Genomic DNA, 20506 nt, shown 5'->3' with positions numbered 1-20506 from the left:
TTTCTGGTGGAAGGTGTCCAGGGTCTGTTGACCATGTGTCCAGATGATAAAAATATCATCAATGTATCGCAGGTACAAGAGAGGTTTGAGTGGGTAGGAGTTTAGGAAACGTTGTTCTAAATCCGCCATGAAGATGTTGGCATACTGTGGGGCCATGCGGGTGCCCATTGCTGTGCCGCTGATCTGAAGGAACAGGTCATCACCGAATTTGAAGTTGTTGTGGGTAAGGACAAATTGGCAGAGTTTGGTAGCAAAGTCCGCTGTGGTTTTATCTGAAATGGTATTCCTTATAGCTTGTAAACCATCGTTGTGTGGGATATTGGTATACAGAGATTCCACATCCATAGTAGCTAGTATAGTATTGTTGGGAAGATTATTTAAAGATTGTATTTTCCTCAGAAAATCTGTGGTGTCACGTACATAGCTGGGAGCACTGATGGCATATGGTTTCAGAACAGAGTCCATATAACCGGAGACACCCACTGTAATAGTGCCAATACCTGAAATGATGGGGCGTCCTGGATTTCCTGGTTTGTGTATTTTAGGTAGAAGATAGAAAGTTCCTGGTCGAGGTTCTGTTGGTGTGTTTGTGAGGATCTGTTCTTGGATGTGTGGGGGTAGCTCCTTAACAATCTTGTTCAGTTCTTTTTTGTATTCTTGTGTGGGGTCTGAGTCCAATTTTATGTAAAAGGCGGTATTGGAAAGTTGTCTGTGAGCCTCCTGAATGTAGTCAGTTTTGTTCATGATGACGACCGCTCCACCTTTGTCCGCTTCTTTAATTATAATGTCTGGGTTGTTTCTGAGATTATCTATGGCTCTCCTTTCGGCATGGTTTAGATTTTGTTGTAAGCGATGGTGTTTTCTGGTCACATCTGTTTGGATTCTGTGGCGGAAGCAGTCAATGTACAAGTCCAGTGTGGTGTTGCGTCCATCAGGAGGGGTCCATGTGGAGTCCCTTTTTGTGTAACACTTTTTCGGTGGTAGTTGGTGGTCAGTGTTCTGTTGGGAGGGTGGTTGTTGTTCTGCAGTGGGTTGTGAAGTTGTTGCTTGTTCTGCTTTGTCTTGTTGTTGTGTGTGTTGAAAATACTCCTTCAGGCGTAAACGGCGGAAAAATGCTTCCAAGTCCCCACAGAACTGAATCATGTCTGGGGATTTGGCAGGGCAGAATGACAGTCCACGTGAAAGGACTGATTCCTCAGCTGGGCTGAGTGCTTGCTGTGAGAGATTGACAATATTGTTGATCTTGTTTTGATTAGTAGCCTGTAGGTTGGAAAGGTTAGAGAGTTTCTTGTTTTTCTGTTTTTTCAGTAGCTCCAGTTGAGAGTGGTAAATGTTCTGTTTTTCCTTTTGGAACTCTTGCCAAGCTTGGTGGTTCCTGATAGAGTTGTCCAATACAAGGAGTTCCTCCTTTATTAGCTTCTGTTTAGAGTAGAGAACGCTGATCAGATGTTTGAGCAGCTTCTTAGAGAAAGTGCTGCATAGTTTTCTTGCATATTCAGTGGGATACGTGGATTGTAGAGGGTTCTTAATTCTAAGACCCTTGGGTATAATGTCCAGGTTCTTGCATTTAGTAAGAAAGAAGATATCAGTCTGTACCTGTGCAAGTTTCTTGGTGAGGTTGATGGACTTCCATTTCATGCGGCTCAATGTGGTGCCTTCCATAGTTCCAGTTACAGATAGGTAGCCGTGTTGGTCTGCCATGGTCAAAACAAAATAAAAAAATTCCTTCCAGTAGCACCTTAAGGACCAACTGAGTTAGTTCTAGGTATGAGCATACCAAACAGTCCATTGTATATAGCCAGGCACTACGTTACAGCCGCATCTGCTCCAATTCTACAGACAGAGACTCTCACCTAAGAGATCTACAGCAAACCTTTTTAGAACTAAAATACCCAGCAGATGAAGTTAGACAACAGATCAACAGAGCCAGACTGATACCCAGAGAGAACTTGCTGCAAGACAGACCCAAAAAAGAAAATAACAGAACACCTCTAGTCATCACATACAGCTCCCAAGTTAAAACAGTACAACGCATCATCAGAGATCTACAACCTCTCCTGGACAATGACAGTTCTCTTTCTCAAGCTCTGGGAGGAAGACCTTTCATTGCCTCCAGACAGCCCCCCAATCTTAAACAACTCCTAACCCACAATAATACTATAACCAGACTTAACACGGACACTGGCACCAGAGCCTGCAATAAACCCAGATGCCAACTTTGCTGCCACATACACCCGGACAACACCATTACTGGCCCCAACAACATCACACATACCATCTCGGGACTATTTAATTGCTCATCGTCTAACATTGTGTATGCCATAAAATGCCAACAGTGTCCTTCAGCTCTCTATATTGGACAAACAGGCCAGACCTTACGCCAAAGAATAAATGGACATAAATCCGACATCAGGAACCACAAGACAGAAAAACCAGTAGGAGAACACTTCAATCTCCCAGGACATTCTATACAAGATCTCAAAGTAGCTGTTCTATTACAAAGGAATTTCAGAAATAGACTGGAAAGAGAAGCTGCTGAATTGCAACTTATCACCAAACTTAAAACTATGGAGAGACCTGGTTTGAATAAAGACATTGGATTCTTATCTCATTATACATGACAAAGCCATTTTTCACCTTCTCACCCCTTGCTTTTTCCTGTTAGACCTATTGCAGTCGTTAAGAGTCGTCAACAGGCTCATCGCAGCTATCTGCCAATCACCCATTCCCACCACCCTTCTGAGTAATACCCCTCCCCACCTTCTCACTATATAGAAAGGTCCGGTGACTTCTGTTTCAGTGTATCTGAAGAAGTGTGCATGCACACGAAAGCTCATACCTAGAACTAACTCAGTTGGTCCTTAAGGTGCTACTGGAAGGAATTTTTTTATTTTCTTTTGACCATGGCAGACCAACACGGCTACCTATCTGTAACTGGGCCAGAAAGGTTTCCCATCCTTTCCTATGGAATCTCCATGTTAAGAGGTCAACAAAGGGCAGTTTGACTCCAAAGGGACTCATGGGCAAGCAATGTGCTGTTTGTCCAGACAGACAGAATATACAAGTGCTATATACTTTTCTTTTAATAAGTTACCAGCTACAGAAGCTTTGTGACCTGTGCAATTGATGAGTTCCAGCAATAGATTTTTAAAAAGCATTTGTAGCCAAGTAGTAGACCCAGCCACCCACTACAGTGTCTTAACTGGATGTGGAGCCAGCACACCAAGGACACTTCTAAATCTAATAATAAGATCAAACTATAAATTATGTAAGTGTCCCAAATCTATTTTTCCGATTGGTTGTATCCAGGTAAGAGACTGGTTGGTATGTATAATTTTTCACCTGTGCTTTCAGTACGTAAGTGTTCCCCAACCAATTCACAACAAAAGAATAATATACTTTGGTTTCTCTTGAGGTGGCATAAATATAAAAAATATGAACAATGGGGTGGGCGGAAGAACCCTCACAAATCTGCAGGACCACAGGATGAAACAGCAGATGCAGTGGATTATAAGACAATAGAAAATACTTTTACACAGGAACTTAAAAGCTTTTTTAAAATAAAAAAATGGAATAAAAAGGTATTGACTTTGTGTAGCAATCAAAAGCAGGTGCCAGGTAAGCTTTCCCAGGAAGAACATCCCAATGTCATAGGAAAAGCACCCGAAAAATACTATTGTAATGTTGCTGGGACTAGCCAATCCCTCAACAGTTAACAACAATAATAAACTGCCTAACTCATTATAAAATTATGTATATGTTATGCTCAATGTCAGGACCACCTAGGGAGCAGGTGTCAAAGGGTGATTGGAAGAAACGATGAGAATCCATTAGTAATATTTAGAAGGGGTCCTTGGCTGACAATGTAAACTCGGGGTTACATTAAATATAGAATCTGGATGCACTTGCTAAAGTAGTCTAGCAGTATGGACTATGGGGGGGGGGTTAATTATTGTTTTCCTTCGCACACCCTTGTGCTGAGTACAATAGCCACAGAGGGATGCTGGTAGACGTGCCGTGAAGTGCAAGGTTCACAGCAAGGTAGAGCAAGGTTCAGCACTGGGGGGTTGCTGGTGAATCCAAGCCAGTAGTTTACTGCTATGGAAGGTGAATGCCACTGCTATCTGCTCTTGGTTTCTGAATTCTTTGGCACTCCAAATGATGTGATCTGGGTACCTAGGGCAGATGAAGCCAGTTCATGCAAAAAGGCACCAGGTGGGATGTTTCATTCTCAGTCTCTCTCTCCCTTCTTGCACATTCACCTTGGGCTATCTGTTCCACTTTCATTACCCTGAATCACGTATTCGGAGGATGAAATAAAAATGTTAGGGTTGAGCGCTCTTCCCTTAGCAAATGTTGGACTTAAGAGCTGCTCAGAAATGACAAAAGCAACAAGAGACATGTGAGACTCTCTCTTTATCGTGTGTGTGTGTGTGCGCCTTTGAGGGGTGATGCAATAACATGATCAGAGATGTATATTGTTCTCTGTTCTCTCAACATCCAGGCGCAACTACAGGAAGCTGAGCGAAGATGGGAGGAAATGCAGAGCTATCTCAGGAAACGAACGGCAGAACATGAGGCAGCCCAGCAAGGTGCATTATTTAGTTTTCCCTTTTATCCTTTTCTCATCAGTGGGAAGAAATCCCTCCACAGGATCCCTTAGAAGCCTCTTTAAATAGGTTGGTTGCATCTGGTGGTGGCTTTGTGCTAGTGTCAGGGACTGGCTGGACTCGGAGGAGTGGTGGCTGGATACTGAGGAGTGGGGACCGGGAGAAGCGGAGTTTGGAGACTGACTTGGAAGAAGTAGTCAGTGATCTGGGAGAGCCTGCAATGTCCAGAAGACAAGAAGCAGAGGCAGGAGAAGCTGCAAGATTGGAGAATGATAAATGGGAGGAGGGGGGGGGAGAGGTCAGGCTGGTGTAGAGTCAGAGGCTTCCACAACAACTCCTCCTCCTGCCTCATCTCTCCTGTTCTCTTGTCTCCCAGGACCAGGAGAGGATTGAAGAGCGAGGAGCAGAAGCAGGTTATACTCGGGCATAGTCTGCCTGATTGGGTGGGGGAGATACATAAGCTGGCCTTGGGGCCTCTACATTGCAGCAGCTACCTTATTGGACGCACACCTAGGAGTACCTGAGAGATGTAGGACTGGGAGGCATGCCTTTTCTTATCTTATAAACCTCCTTTCTCCTTACATATTCATCACCTTTTTGATTTATACATTTTGGCTAACTTACATTTCAAGAATTCCCAAAACACGAAGTCTTACTTAATATATAACATGTGCAACTCAATATCTCAAAGCCCAAACACTCCAAATATTTCTGAAATAAGTCCATGAGAACAACTCTTTCTATGTGTACTTGTGCTGGTGCGATCCCAACAGAACTCTCAACAATGAGAAACCCGGATTTCAATCTCTGTTTCTTCTGGTCAGCTTGAAAAGGAACACTACAATGGCAGTTCAGTTCTCCACTAAATATGACTGCTCCAACCTTAGAATAGCACTCTGCTCTTTTTTGAAAAGGCCTTTGTTGTTGTTCTCATGGACGTATTTCAGAAATACTTGGGACTGTTTGGCTTTGAGGTGTTGAGTTGCGCACGTTTTTATTATTAAGACTTCATGTATTAGAAATTGTTGAAGTGTCATCCATTATTGTTAATTAATTTTTGTAAACTATAAGTGTATATACCTTATTCTTGGTCCACCAGACTCACTTTTATCTGTCTGTACTGTTTAAAACAAGGGTGGGCAACCTCATTTCTGAAGAGGGCCACACTTCTTTGGAGTAAAGGGCTGTGGCTGTAGCCCGGAGGGGATGAACTTGCTTTAAAATGGCAAAAGTGGTGAAGGACAGGGCAAGAGGAAGGGCCCTTGCCCCCTTGATCCCCTACTTAGGGGTTTCCCAGAGAGATCTGGCTAACCACTGCAGGAAGCAGAATACTGGAAGAGTCCAATCCTGCAAGGCCAACATTTTATCTTACTTACACTTGGTAGCCGGCCTGGGTTTGTCACCATCAGATGCCCTTCAGTCCAGAGGGAGAAAAAAGTAAATGTAACTTTTGCTAAGTCTCCAGTTGCCTATCAGTCCCCATATTTTTCTTCTCGTGGCAGATGTGCAGAACAAGATTGTGGCTAAGGACAATGAGATCCAGAGTCTGCACAGCAAGCTCACTGATACGATGGTATCAAAGCAACAGCTGGAGCAAAGGATGATGCAGTTAATGGACGCAGAACAAAAGAGGGCGACGGCGGAGGATTCAATACAGAGGCAGCTGCAGGTATGGCTCTATCTCATCCACTCGATGCGCCTTCTAGTTTCTCAGGTTTTTCTTTACTACATCAGAGCGGTGGAACTCCTTTCTGCTTTACAGGCAGATAGCTTGTGTTTCCATGGTTAACCCATGTTGTTGTTCAGTCGTTTAGTCGTGTCCAACTCTTCGTGACCCCATGGACCAGAGCACGCCAGGCACTCCTGTCTTCCACTGCCTCCTGCACTTTGGTCAAACTCATGCTGGTAGCTTCGAGAACTTTGTCCCATCATCTCGTCCTCTGTCGTCCCCTTCTCCTTGTGCCCTCCATCTTTCCCAACATCAGGGTCTTTTCCAGGGAGTCTTCTCTTCTCATGAGGTGGCCAAAGTATTGGAGCCTCGGCTTCAGGATCTGTCCTTCCAGTGAGCACTCAGGGCTGATTTCCTTCAGAATGGAGAGGTTTGATCTTCTTGCAGTCCATGGGACTCTCAAGAGTCTCCTCCGGCACCATAATTCAAAAGCATCAATTCTTCGGCAATCAGCTTTCTTTATGGTCCAGCTCTCGCTTCCATACATCACTCCCGGGAAAACCATAGCTTTTACTATGGTTTACTATGGTTAACCCATAGCAGTGCAGAAATCCAAGTGCACCTCCTGGCTTTGGGGATATCCATGGCTGCTTCCTTCCAAGCTCAGCAAGATGCCTCCTGCAGGATTGGAACACCAGAGGTTCTGAGCTTGTGACAGATTCTGCGCTTTAGCATGCGTTCTATTTCCACCTTCTAGAGACCATTCTAGTGACCGTTTCACTGTGTGCCACCCCCTCCAACAAAAGCGGCTTGCAGCAAACCTTAGCTAGGTGCTCTTTCCCGCCCACCCCTGTTTTATCATGAAGTGCAAGATGACACAACACCATCTACTTCTAACATTCCTATATCTTGCTAATCTAGTGTGAAGACATCATTGCAATGGCTTACAGACAACTGAATTCAACATAGGTGAACTTAAGTGGCAGTGGCAACACAGCGTAATGTTCCAGCCACCCAGCTGCTGGCTCGAAATATATATTTTCTAAATATATTTTCTATATGTTTTCTGCCTGAGTGAGGCCATTTAAGGGGCAGGGGCAGGCTGGCCTTCCTGGGCAAGCTGTTCTCAAAAACACCAGGTGCCACCTGGTTGCTGCCTGTGGCCTCTATTGACTCTGTATGACCTGGAGGTGTGTAGGTGACACATTTTGAAAAGGGCTTGGGTGGAAACTACTCCTAAGGCAACATTAAACAATGCAATATTGGGTACAATGCCAATTACTCAGAATCCAGTAAGCATCCTTCAAACTTATGACAGTGTCAGCAGCTTGGATTTTGTTTTCAATCTCTCCCTTTCTTTTTCTGTAACCACGATGCAGACTGGGGCAACTTCACGATACATCCAGGTTTAACCGTTTAAGCAGAATAATCCTAGTGGGGCTGGGGGGAAGAGTGCTGTGTTATCCTTTTCCCTGTACAAAGCCATTTCAGAACAAAATGTTCCTAAAGGTGCTACCTGCTTGACCTTTTGCATCTTTTTCCCCCAAAAGGAGCTGATGGAACAGAACGAGGCTTTAAAAGCTCAGCTTCAGAAGTTCCATTCCCAGATGGCAGTCCAGGTATGGAAGCATTGAAATGGCTCGAAGCTGTCATTGCCGCCTCTTCCTTCTCCTTTGCCTTCAGAGTTAATGCCAAGTACCTTGGAACTGAACTGGTATGGCAAGGAATGCCAAGAGCAGCTCAGTGCCATAGTCTACGTTACGATGACACACGGCATGTGCCGTTCGTGCATTCATAATGGGGTGGAAATCAGCATCGCAGTATGACAAATGCTCCATCTGCACAAGCATTTCCACTTGACAGAACAATCCCCCCTCTCCACCTCTCGCAGCCTCCTGGCACCCTCTCTCGCTGCTGGGTGTCCTTGCAGAACTTGCTAGGTAAAGGCTGTACATGGTGCCTGGCAGAGTTTCATAGGTAAAAATTGATGGTGCCCCAAGGCTACAGTTGGGAATTTTGGGTAAGGTGATGAGACAAAGGCCACTGGGAAAAGGAGGGGGTTTGAAGGCAGGGAGATATGAAGAGCCCCTCTGTTCTTGGTGACCTGAAACAACTGTATCACGATTGCACAGTCAAGTCCTGGTTGGGCTTGCTTGGAGTAAGACTGGTGTTGAGCAGGGTGGCTCCATTTTTACCTAAAGAGATCCATTTACAATGGATCGAAGCCTCCTTTTCGATCTGGTTTCTAGCTTTGAAATGCGAAGCTTGCAAAGACCCTAAATGCCCTTAAACGTGGTATTCAATTCAGAATACCAATTTCATCTGCATCTTCTTGTCTTTCAGAGTTCGGCATCAGCCCTTGCAGAAGAATTGCACAAGGTGTAAGTATTATTTCATTCTTGGGCTTGTTATTTGCTTTGGTGTGTAGGCACTTCAGTTATATAGGAGAGATTTTTCTTGGAGGAAATGTTGTCATTTCCAAAAATCATACCCGCCATTGTTACAGATTCCCCTAAGAAGCCATAACCATCTTCCTAAGGATTTCCCCTCCGTGCTTAACATTTGCAGTACATTGTATTGTGTGTTGTTTTAGCAGGAGAAATTAACTCAGCCTCCTCATTTAAAAAAATAATAAAACAAAATACCCTCTTGTTGTAAGATTCAGTTCAGTGACCATGAGATTTCTGAGTGTGGCGGTGGGTGAAGCAGGCTGTGGGTGTGGTTAGAATAGTTCTTGTGTATGAAAGCTTTTCCTAGCCTGTTGCACAAAACCCCAAACCATGCATGAAACTGCCTTATATGATTTTGGGTCCATCTCTGCTGGCTGCAGTGCTCTGATGAGCATCAGCTCTCCTAGTATTCAGGCAGGGGGAGGTCTTTTATGGGAGTTTAGATTTTTAATTGGGTATCTGGCAGAAGCGCTTGAAGAGATTGCGGAGCAGGGCTGATGAGTCCAGTAAGAAGAGACTCCTGGGGAGAATCGTGAGGACTAAATAGAGAGTCCTGGATGCTGATACCTAGTTATCGATATGCTGATTTCTTTTTTACAAAAATACTCCAGCTCTGGTTCTCCCCACCCCCGTTTGCATTGATCTTCTTTCTTTCCTCACATCTGTATGATTAACTTCCCTGTTGCAATATGTTAAGCTCAAGCCTTTCTGGGGCAGGTTAGTCAGACCTGCCTTGCTTTTTGCCCTCTGCCCTGTTAGAAGGAAGGTCAGAAGCAGAGACTAAGAGAAATGGGGTCACAATAACCTCACAGGGTTCACCCAAGTCACCATGGGAGTGGCGGTGGAAGGACACTGTCCTCTGAGCTGCCCTGCTTCTGCAGCGGCCTTGAGCTTCTGCTCTTGACAGTGGAAATAGGGCTTGTGCTGATAGGAAACCATTGCCATGGATTGACTCTCTGCTCTCTGGCTCTGCTGGTTTTGGTGAGCTCTTCGTTTTCCTGGGAACTGTCTTGACCTCTCACTAAAGTATTCTGCATTGCGGATTGCTAATATCTCCTCCCGCCCCAACATACATCAGTATTAGGTTCTGTAGCAGTCCTTAAAGGACTGGATCTTGCGGTATCATCACCCTGGTCATCAGAAGCCGAAGTGCAGAATTTTGGACAAGTCATGCTGGGTGTGCAGCTGCAAGCTGTGTGCATTTTCTTTTCGTTTACGGAGGCCCTGCTGCTTGCATTTCTAAAACCAATAACTTACTGATCGTCAACTGCAGTTGAGCAGATTCTCATTACCTCTTTGTCGGCTCTGCTTGTTGTGATGATAACATTGCTAATGGAGAGATGCCCTTTGATTTTGTTTTTGTTTTTTTTATTGCAGGATTGCAGAAAAGGATAAACAGATAAACCAGGCTGAGGACTCGTTAGCCAACGAACGCATCAAGCTAACCAGCAAGGAGGAGGAGCTCATGGTATAGCAAAAGCTCAAGTGTTGCGTGTGAAAAGTGGAGGCTTTGATGGTGGCGATGATTTCATTTCTATGCTGCCCTTCGTCCGAAGATCACAGGATAGTTTGCAGTATAAAAACACAAAACCACATACCACAATAACACCCACCCACCCCAAAAAATAGTTGTTATTGAACCTGATGTAGCATGTGTGTTTTAATCCTGGCACAGTAGATTAAAATAGTGGCTGCACAGATGTTATATATTTATCTGAATAAGCTATTTGCCTTCCATGCAAAAAGGAGACCACCTTGCTCCTTCCTCTCCCTTTGCCAAACACCACAGACATTGTGACTGAGTCGTGGTGGGGTATGGCTTTTCTCCTTTCCCTCCTGTGCTTGCACATCTCAGTCTTGCGGTTTTCAGCAAGCCAAGAAGTCGCCAGAGGCAATTGCCTGCACCTGCTGCTGGTTCTGCTTTGTTCCGAGACTCCCAACATTTCCTACTCCTTTGCTTCTGAGGGCAGAGATTTGCACAAGCAAGTGCAACTGAAGTGATGAAGAGGAACGAGCCAGTGTGGTGTAGTGGTTAAGAGCGGTGGACTCGTAATCTGGGGAACCGGGTTCACTTCCCCGCTCCTCCACCTGCAGCTGCTGGGTGACCTTGGGCCAGTCACACTTCTTTGAAGTCTCTCAGCCCCACTCACCTCACAGAGTGTTTGTTGTGGGGGAGGAAGGGAAAGGAGAATGTTAGCCGCTTTGAGACTCCTGAAGGGGAGTGAAAGGCGGGATATCAAATCCAAACTCTTCTTCTTCCTCTTCTTCTTGCAGCAGATCTAAGATGGCTGGAGCAAACCTCTCCTAAACTGTCCCAGTTTGACCTGTTTCCTCTGAGGTTGTAGTACCTCCTAGTCCTCAGCCTCAAAAGTCAGATCATACCTGTGGTGTGAAGTGGGGCAGGGTGGGAAATTGCAGTTTGCAAGTGCACAGGTGGAATGGCTATTGCAAGGGCACCAAAGGAAACGCATGCAGGGAGAACTAAGATCTGTGGCAGCAGAAACCCTGCAAGCTCAAACTCTGCAAAGATCTCTTGGGAACTCAGCAAGCCATTCCAAACTCCAGAAATCCCTCTTTGCCCTCCCCTGCAAAGGGGAGTAGCAGAATGAGGTGGTTGAAGCCTGGGGAGATGATCTGTGCCCCTGCAGAGGGATATGTTGTTTTTGAATGCTTCCTCGTGGTGTTTAAGTTATTGTATTTTTAATATTTTGTTGGACGCTGCCCAGAGTGGCTGGGGAAACACAGCCAGATGGGCGGGGTATAAATAATAATTTTATCATCATCATCATCATCATCATCATCATTAACTCCCTGCATGTGTAAATGAACAAACAATCTTGCACATTGGAGCAAGCCCATCTTGTTCCCTTCTGGGCTAGTTTTCCGGAGGGTGTCCTATTTGTTTTTTGACATGCAAGGGAGCATTCAGATATATTTGGTCTATGATCTGAAGCAGTACAGAGCATTCTACTGTCTCATTTTCTCACTTGTTAGCTCGCTTGGGCAAGCTTTGAATGTTAAGACAGCAGGTGGTCTTCAAGCTAGCATGGAAAAATTGAGAAATAGGTATACAAGCAGAATTGCTTGCCCTCCATCTTTTCTAGATTTTGAAATCTAAGAACTGGGAATATATTTTGTGGTTAGGATTTATTGGTCATCTGTCTACAGAAGAAATAAATAACTAAAGTGGTCTTTCTTAAAAATATATACATATTTGAGGGATGCACTAAAAGTTGCATCGAGTTCGCTGTTTTTAAACTGTGTGAAATAAACAAGTAGCAGCACAACTGCAGAAATCTGCCCAATGTTGGGAAAGTAGGGGAGAAGATGTGATTTTTAACCTGCCTGTGGAAGGAGATGAGATGAGGCTGTTTCTTAGCAGGTACATGGAATATATGTTTTGATTGCTGCAGATGAGGAGCTCAAACTGAGACTGGTGCAGTTGAAAATGTAGAATTGGTCTTCATGGCTGGGACTTTCTGGCCGCACCCTGTAATGTGAGACCTGTTTCTCCCCTCTCCAGGTTGTACAGAACATGAACATGTCCCTCAAAGCAGAAGTGCAGAAGTTGCAGGCGCTCACCAATGAGCAGGTTAACAAACCCATATTCATATATTGACAAGTACTGTGTTCTGCCATTCCACGGACAACACTTGAGTATTATTTGTGCTGAGTAATATTTGTGCTTATCATAAATTAAGGAAAACTGGCTCCAAATGTAAAAGGTGGGATCATTCAGTGCCACTTGGGAATGATCTAAACTCAAAAGTACTTAAGGTGTGCTCAGTTAGAAGCACACCTCAAGGGGTTGAGTTTCATCTCTTATCTGCTGTTCTTTGCACAAAATCTTGAAAAGAAAAGATTTAGCTCACACCTGACCTCACACATAGAAGCCCCTTTTCCCCTGCAGTTAGAAACTTAGAGGCTGGTTAGAGTTGATCGTTAGTGATAGGAGCATTTTGCACATGCTCTAGAGCCGTAGCTCAGATTTTGTGCTGCACATTCAGCCCAAATGTGTATTTAAGCATAGTATATAAATGCAACAATTCTTTATCCAGCCTAGGCCTACATTCTGCTTACCTAAACTTCTTAAACAAGAGCTACTGGTTTTTTGACCACCTGGAAAAATCTAGTGATTTTTGTTGCTTAGGATGATCCACCTTTGCCCTGGACCCTCCTCTCTTCCTCAATTCCAAACATCTGCACAATTTTTTGTTTTGTAATTAATCCACTGCTACTGCTAACAAGTTGTGATAAGAAATCGTGCTTGCCCTGCCTAAATAGATGGGACAATTTGAGATCTAGGACTTTCGAGGGAAACGTGAAGGAAACAGTTGACTATTTAGTCAAGAAAACAAAAAGCAGAAGTGGAGAAAATCTAGCCCTCCATATGTTGCTAGACTTCAGTTCCCATCAGTCTCAGCCAGAATGGCCAGTAGTCAGGAATGATGGGAGTTGTAGTTTGGCGACATTTGGAGGGCATCTTCTTCCCCACCCCTGAAATAAAGTGTTGCACAATGGGGGACTCTTGTTCTCTGTCCTTGTGGGCTTGAACAGAGGATGGTTCATGCTAAGGCCACGTGTAGCAGACTAAGGAGACCCAGGTCTAGATCATCTCTCTGCCCTGGAGCACGCTGAGCGATGGCGCACCTCTCACTGTTTCTCAGCCAAAAATAACTCGCAAGGTTACACATACTTTCCATCACAGTTGTGCTTTTGCTGCGTCTGGCGCACAGAGTATAAAAGACAAATGTGCTCCTCATTCACCTATGGGCACGTGCCGGCGAGCTGCAGCCCAGTTGGGTTGCAAGCACATGTCTTACTGATGCTAAAGGGCATGTGTCTTATCATTCATGCTTCCACATCTTTGCAGACAGAATCTGCGTTAACTGCAGCAAATGCAAGTGCCGTACAAAGCGTTGAGCCGCCATGGGGAATTAAGCACCTGTTTGTGGATTGTTTCATTGCAGGCGGAAGTTTTACTGTGTTCGTGGCTTCAGCCTGCTTGGAAGCTCCTCCAGCTTAAGGGGGAAATCCCCCTTTTTCTAGATTGCGGCTTGAAGGCATTTTCATAATATCAGAGTAATGGAGTTGGTGCCCCCACACTGGAATGACTTGCTGCCCGTTCGTGGGCAGATATCTTCTTCCCCGCCCCCCCAGCTCTGTGGCATTTCCTTTAATGCAGGCATATACATCATTATCCAGAGCAACGGTGCCCTGAGCATTTTCACTTCCTAGCCTGTTACCTAATATAAAGTGCTTTCTTTCCTAGATTTGAAAGCATCGCTGCAGAGCACAGTCTGATGAGCAGATTACTGAGCATGTGGCGGTGCCTTTTTCGGAGATGTGCAAAACATGTGTCTCCCCACCCCTTTTTTTCTTTTTTGCTTGTGGCAGAAAATGAGAGGCACAGCAAGAAGCTAAATTTCATGGGCTCAATCTTGGCTTTTTAATGTTGCATGTAGCCGTGTTTGCTGACTCTTGCTCGGATGCAACACACTAAATAGTGCTAATCCTCTTTCTATCTAGGCCGCTGCTGCACATGAGCTGGAAAGGATGCAGAAAAGGTAAATAAACAAAGAGTGCCATCTGATAAGCCATTGTTCTTTGATTGTTATGTGCTTGCTTTGGAGTGGGCTGGACCTTGTAAGCAAGGGGGGGGGTTTTCCTTTTTAACCTTTTGCCCTGTTTTTCAGTACTCAGGCCAGAGATGAAAAAATCAGAGCACTGGAGAAGCAGCTTCAGGGACACCATGCCAAAGCTTCAAGTGCAAAAGAGGAACTTCAGGTAGAGTGTGTGTGTGTGTGTGTGTGCGCGCGCGCATTGCCTAGAGCAGCCTTACTCACAACAGGACAGCTGACAACTTGGCAGCAGGACTAGGACTGTTTTTCCTTATTTTTATTTTTAATCAGGGGACTTGAGGTCTAAACCACATGTTACGATATTCAGTATTTTTAAAAGTGTGCTTAAACTGAACTCTTATATTTGGGGGGAAAGTAGCTGCAGGACATGTGATCTAGACTATGCTCTGATCCAGATCAGGTTTGCAGGGTTCCCTGCTGGAGAATGATCATACCCAGAGGTGTTGTTCACAGCAGTGCTACTAATAGAGGCAAGGTTTTCTCCCAAATGCTAGATTTGCTTCCACTTGCTAGACCTTTAGGGTGGTTTGGGGGGGGGGTCCTAGTCTACCCCCTTCCCTGGTTCCCTAGTTTATTCTAGTTCTTCCTTTGAGCATCCCTCCCTTCCAGCTCGATGCTGTTGAAATGTGATCTCCTGCATTCAGGAAGAAGGGCCAGAGCTCACTGGTGGGTCATCTGTTTGGCATGCAGAAGGCCCTTGCTTCAATTCCCGGCATCTCCAGGTCCAGGGCCTTCCTTCCCCTTCGGAAGCAGCTCTCCATGAGTTCAGAAGTGCATGCAATACTGAGCTAGGCAGACCCAGTGGTCTGATTTGTCATAAGGCAGCTTCATATGTTCAGTGTCTCTTCCCACCCCCCAAGATCAAATTTGTACTTCCTCCCCTTATCAAAGCTCTTTCCCCTGTGTTCAAAGCACTTCACATAGGCTATTCCAGTAAATCTGTGCCCCTTGGGATCGCCTGGAGCAAGCTGGTATCGCCATAAGCGCGTTAAAGCGAAGACCTTTCCCAGAAGTGCTATCATTATAATCATGGTGGCGATCCACCCTTTTCAATTCAACGGATAGATAGCCAACCCGAACAGGGATCAGGGCTCTCTTAACATTTCTGCTAACTGCTGTTCGTCAGAACCACCGAACCACCGTTTCTCTTCCAATAACACAAAGAAGACTGCAGGAGCAATGTCTGGGTACAGAATTCCGAACTGACAGTGATTTCATTTCAGGTTCTAAAGGATCAAAACAAAGCGCTGCAGTTGGAAGTTCAGAAGCTGCAGGCTCTCTTGTCTGAGCAGGTATGGCAGACAAATTGCTGCTAATAATACTACCTTTGTTCAGAAACGGCTGTTGATGTAGATGCAGCTGATTGGAGGGTTGGATGTGGGAGCCAGCAGAGGGTTACAGGAAGTTTATCCTGTGTCTTCTAGTTGCTTATAGAGCTGAGTTTGGAACTACTGCTAGGTAGGATGCCCTGCTCTCTCCCCCCCCCCCCCACGAACAACATCATACCTGAGAAGGGAGGTTATATGCTCAGAAATCTAGTATCTAATTCGAATTCCGGAGCTGTCTTTGGTGGTTGACAATACTTGCTTGGTTAAGTGAGCTCCACGCCCCAGTTAACTTCTTCAGTATTTCAGAAGGAGAGGATGCAGATCCACACCCAACTCACATTCAAAACACATGACTTCCTCCAAAGAATCCCGGGAAACGGTAGTTTGCCAAGGGTGCTGGGAATTGTAGTTCTGGGTAAAGCTGTAGCTCTCAGGATCCCTTGGGGGAACTCATTTGCTTTAAATACATCGTGCAGATCTGCCAAATAGTTACGCTTCAAAAATCATTTAATTTTTTTTGAAAAAGTGGGGCATAAACGTTTGTGCCTGCTCTTGTCCTTTGCTTTTGTATCTAGATTGGTATTATTTGCTGCATGTTTATGCATGTTGTTTGGAATAGACTGGAAACAGGTGCAAGATCTTGATGATTTCACCATTTATTGACAATATTTTATGCTCCTTAATATGCACGATCCATAAGCCGTTTATGTAACACTGTATATTAATGTTAATTATATGATATATTAATTGGAAAATAAGATTCTGGTCCTCCATGGGCATGGCTAGAATGTGTGCAGCAAAAAGCATCCCCTTATAATATCCAGTCTTTTTCTCTTAATCATACAACTTCGGGGTAGGAAGCAGCCAAACGGATCCCCCACTTCATTTGACCACTATTTCTTCAATTGGCCACTAATTCCTGCATTGGAAGGGGTTGGACTAGATGATTTGAGGTGTCTTCCAACTCTACTATTCTATTATTCTTATCCTCTCACAATACCATTATGTCTTCTTTTTTAAAAAATATTTATTAAAGTTTTCAAAAATGATACATTATAAAACAAAAAGAAAAACAACAACAAAAATACAGAAATACAGAAATACAGAAATAAAAACAATTTAAAAACACATAAGAGTTTCCATTTACTTATTTTCTTTTAACTTATTTTCCCGACCTCCTCATACCTCCCTTTCTTATATTCCAATTCAGATTGTTCAGCAAATCCTCACCATTTGTTCTTTTACTTATTTCAAAGCCTTATTTTCCGTATCTCTTAAGCGTTGCAGCTGGGAACCACTTAATTTCTATCCAACATCATTCTAACATTCATTAATTTTACAATATTTCTGCAAATAGTCTTTAAACTTCTTCCAATCTTCTTCCGCCGACTCTTTTCCCTGGTCTCGGATTCTGCCGGTCATTTCTGCCTGTCCCATATAGTCGATCATCTTCATCTGCCATTCTTCCAGAGTGGGTAGATCCTGTGTCTTCCAATATTTTGCGATAAGTATTCTTGCTGCTGTTGTCGCATACATAAAAAAATTCTGTCCTTCTTTGGCACCAATTGGCCAACCATGCCTAGGAGAAAGGCCTTTGGTTTCTTCAAGAAGGTATATTTAAATAGCTTTTTCATTTCATTATAAATCATTTCCCAGAAAGCCTTAATCCTTGGGCACGTCCACCAAAGGTGAAAGACACAATACCATTATGTCTTGGGGGGGGGGGAGTTAGAGTAGACAATCCGAAGCACCACATTTTTCGCTCCATAAGACGCACCTAGTTTTTGGAGGAGGAAAACAAGGGGGAAAAAATATTCTGAATATCAGAAGCCAGAACAGCAAGAGGGATCGCTGCGCGGTGAAAGCAGCGATCCCTCTTGCTGTTCTGGCTTCTGGGATAGCTGCGCAGCCTGCATTCGCTCCATAGGACGCACACACATTTCCCCTTACTTTTTAGGAGGGAAAAAGTGAGTCTTATAGAGCAAAAAATACGGTATACAAAAATGACACATGCACGTTGAACATGCAGGCCTGACAACTCTTTGGAACACACTTAATAGGCTTTTCCTGCTTCGCAAATGCCAACGGTGCTCTAGGTGACGTTTTCAGTAACGGATGCCTTTAGTTGCTTATGCCTGTGGCAGTACAGTATTACAATATTCAGATGGGTGGACAATGCAGTGATAATCAGGTTTGCTGTTCCCCTGGCCAGGGTGGAGAGCACCAGCTGCTTGTGTTATCTACTAGATCTTGCTGACTGGACCAGACATCAGTGGTAGGCCTTCGGTACAAACCTTAGCTTTGCTCTTTGCTTGGATAACGAGAGGGTTTGGTTTGCATTTGAGACTCAGGGGCTGAGATGTTGGGGTCACCGTTTGCCTTCCCTGCTCCAGATGGCAGAGCATAAGCCACTCTGATCTCAGGCTACGTGACCTAGAAATGGTTGTTTTGGTGCAGCTCCTGGAAAAAGGGAATCTACAAAGGACTAGAAGTGCTGCTGCCACCATCGGCTAGCTTGAAAGGGAGCGTTTTGGGAGCAACAGTTTGCTTAGCTCCTTCGGCTTCTTTGATGTCTTTGCCCTTTTATTTCTTGCCACTAAGGAGCAGCCACGTTTGGGTGCACAGATCCTGCAGATGCAGCCAACCAAGTTGGCTCTTGCCAACGTCTATGGAACAATATCTCATTGTAAGTAACTGGGAGATGTCTCCAACATAGTCTTATTCAGAGTAGACCCATTCAAATTACTGGACCTAAGTTACCCATGTCCGTCAATTCCAATGGATCTTCCTTGATCTGTCACAGAGCTCATCATTTTACAGTGGTACCTCAGCTTAAGTACTTAATTTGTTCCAGAGGTCCGTACTTAACCTGAAACTGTTCTTAACCTGAAGCACCACTTTAGCTACTGGGGCCTCCCGCTGCTGCTGCTGCGCCGCCGGAGCATGATTTCTGTTCTCATCCTGAAGCAAAGTTCTTAACCTGAGGTAATATTTCTGGGTTAGCAGAGTCTGTAACCTGAAGTGTATGTAACCTGAAGCATATGTAACCCAAGGTACCACTGTTTTTGCTACAATAGTTTGACTCAGGGGTCAGCAAAATTGTTGTGGCTTGGGCCGGTTCACGGTCCCGCAGACTCCACGGTGGGCCAGAGTGCGCGCGCACATGCATGCGCAAATGCTATTTCCAGTGTGGAGGAGGCGTGTTCAGCTTCCCATTGTCTGCAGGAGCTTCCTGCAGCCAATGGGAAGCCGGCCAGCGTTGCGGAAGTTGGTCCCTGCTCTTCTCTACGCCAGTTTAGCGCGGCACATGGGAGCTGACTGAGCTGAGCGGGCTCGTTAAACAACCCCCATGGGCTGCTTGTGGCCCATGGGCCTTAGGTTGCCGACCCCTGGTTTAACTAATAGAACTTGCACTGAGGATGTTATGCTGGGGGGGGGGGATGTAATTTTGGCGTTATAAGGTGCTGCTGTGCAGCAAGTCAGTTGCAGGCAGAGGTCATTCTCAGCCCCCCCCCCCTGAGGTGTTTTGACCCAGGGGAAGCCAGCAAGGTGCCTTCAGATGTTTTCAGCTACATCTCATATCCCTATTCAGGAATTACGGGAGCTGCAGTCCAACATCCGTAGGGTACCACATTGCCTACCCTTGGTTTAACTGGACATTTGTTGTTGTTTAGTCGTGTCCGACTCTTCGTGACCCCATGGACCAGAGAACGCCAGTCATTTCTGTCTTCTACTGTCCCCCTCAGTTTGGTCAAACTCATGCTGGTAGCTTCGAGAACACTGTCCCACCATCTCATCCTCTGCCGTCCCCTTCTCCTTGTGCCCTCCATCTTTCCCAACATCAGGGTCTTTCCCAGGGAGTCTTCTCTTCTCATGAGGTGGCCAAAGTCTTGGAGCCTCAGCTTCAGGATCTGTCCTTCCAGTGAGCACTCAGGGCTGATTTCCTTCAGAATGGATAGGTTTGATCTTCTTGCAGTCCATGGGACTCTCAAGAGTCTCCTCCAGCACCATAATTCAAAGGCATCAATTCTTCGACGATCAGCTTTCTTTATGGTCCAGCTTTCACTTCCATACATCACTACTGGGAAAACCATAGCTTTAACTGGACATGGCGAGGATCAAATCTGGAACCTCCTGTGTCAACAGAAAAGTGGGAGGGGAAAGAGTCTCTTACAGATCACCAAATATGGCAGACGGACACATAACATTCTTTTGGCAAGATTGCTAAAAGCTCCAGCTCATCCAGCTGATGAATACTTCAGTAGTTCTGCAAGAAAATTGAAGAATACAGTGGTGCCTCGCAAGACGAAATTAATTTGTTCCGCAAGTTTTTTCTTCTTGCGAGTTTTTCGTCTTGCGAAGCACGGTTTCCCATAGGAATGCATTGAAAATCAATCAATGCGTTCCTATGGAAACCGCCTTCAGACCAGGTCCGGGGACAGTCTGTCCCCCGACCTCTTCTGAAGGCTGGGGGGGGGGGACAAGGGCTTTTCTTCCCACCGCCAGCCTTCAGAAGGCTGTTCTGAAGGCTGGCGGTGGGAAGAAAAGCCCTTCTCCCCACCTCCCGCCCCGCAAGCTCCGGGGACAGGAGGGCTTTGCTGCCGACCGCCAGCATTTTAAAAGTCCCCGGGACAGCGGAGGTCTTCTGAAGGCAGGCGGTGGGCGAAAGTCTTTGCTCCCCCCTGCCTGCCTTCAAAAGCCGTCCGGGATAGCGGAGAAACGCCATTTGTACTGCTAGGCAACACATGGCAGTTTTGGAGCATCTTTGAAAGGAATCGAATCACCTTTTAACATGATTATTATCATG

At 45.2% G+C, this 20506-nt stretch overlaps 1 protein-coding gene across 5 annotated transcripts in view; it reads left to right on the top strand.

The window, feature by feature from the left end:
• The window catches only part of KTN1 (kinectin 1), a 108061-nt gene that overhangs the window by 47008 nt on the left and 40547 nt on the right, over window positions 1-20506 (top strand). For all 5 annotated transcript variants that reach the window (XM_081858685.1, XM_081858688.1, XM_081858687.1 and 2 more), the window contains exons 10-18: window positions 4505-4592; window positions 6113-6279; window positions 7830-7898; window positions 8623-8660; window positions 10107-10197; window positions 12253-12321; window positions 14259-14296; window positions 14426-14516; window positions 15595-15663. In XM_081858685.1, the coding sequence (XP_081714811.1) occupies window positions 4505-4592; window positions 6113-6279; window positions 7830-7898; window positions 8623-8660; window positions 10107-10197; window positions 12253-12321; window positions 14259-14296; window positions 14426-14516; window positions 15595-15663 (720 nt within the window). The remainder of the gene's footprint in view (window positions 1-4504; window positions 4593-6112; window positions 6280-7829; window positions 7899-8622; window positions 8661-10106; window positions 10198-12252; window positions 12322-14258; window positions 14297-14425; window positions 14517-15594; window positions 15664-20506) is intronic.

The sequence above is a fragment of the Podarcis erhardii genome (assembly GCF_964252035.2).
Source record: "Podarcis erhardii genome assembly, chromosome: 1".
Classification (NCBI taxonomy): Eukaryota; Metazoa; Chordata; class Lepidosauria; order Squamata; family Lacertidae; genus Podarcis; species Podarcis erhardii.
The sequence above is the reverse complement of the archived record's forward strand: the minus strand, read 5'-3'. Positions and strand labels throughout refer to the sequence as shown.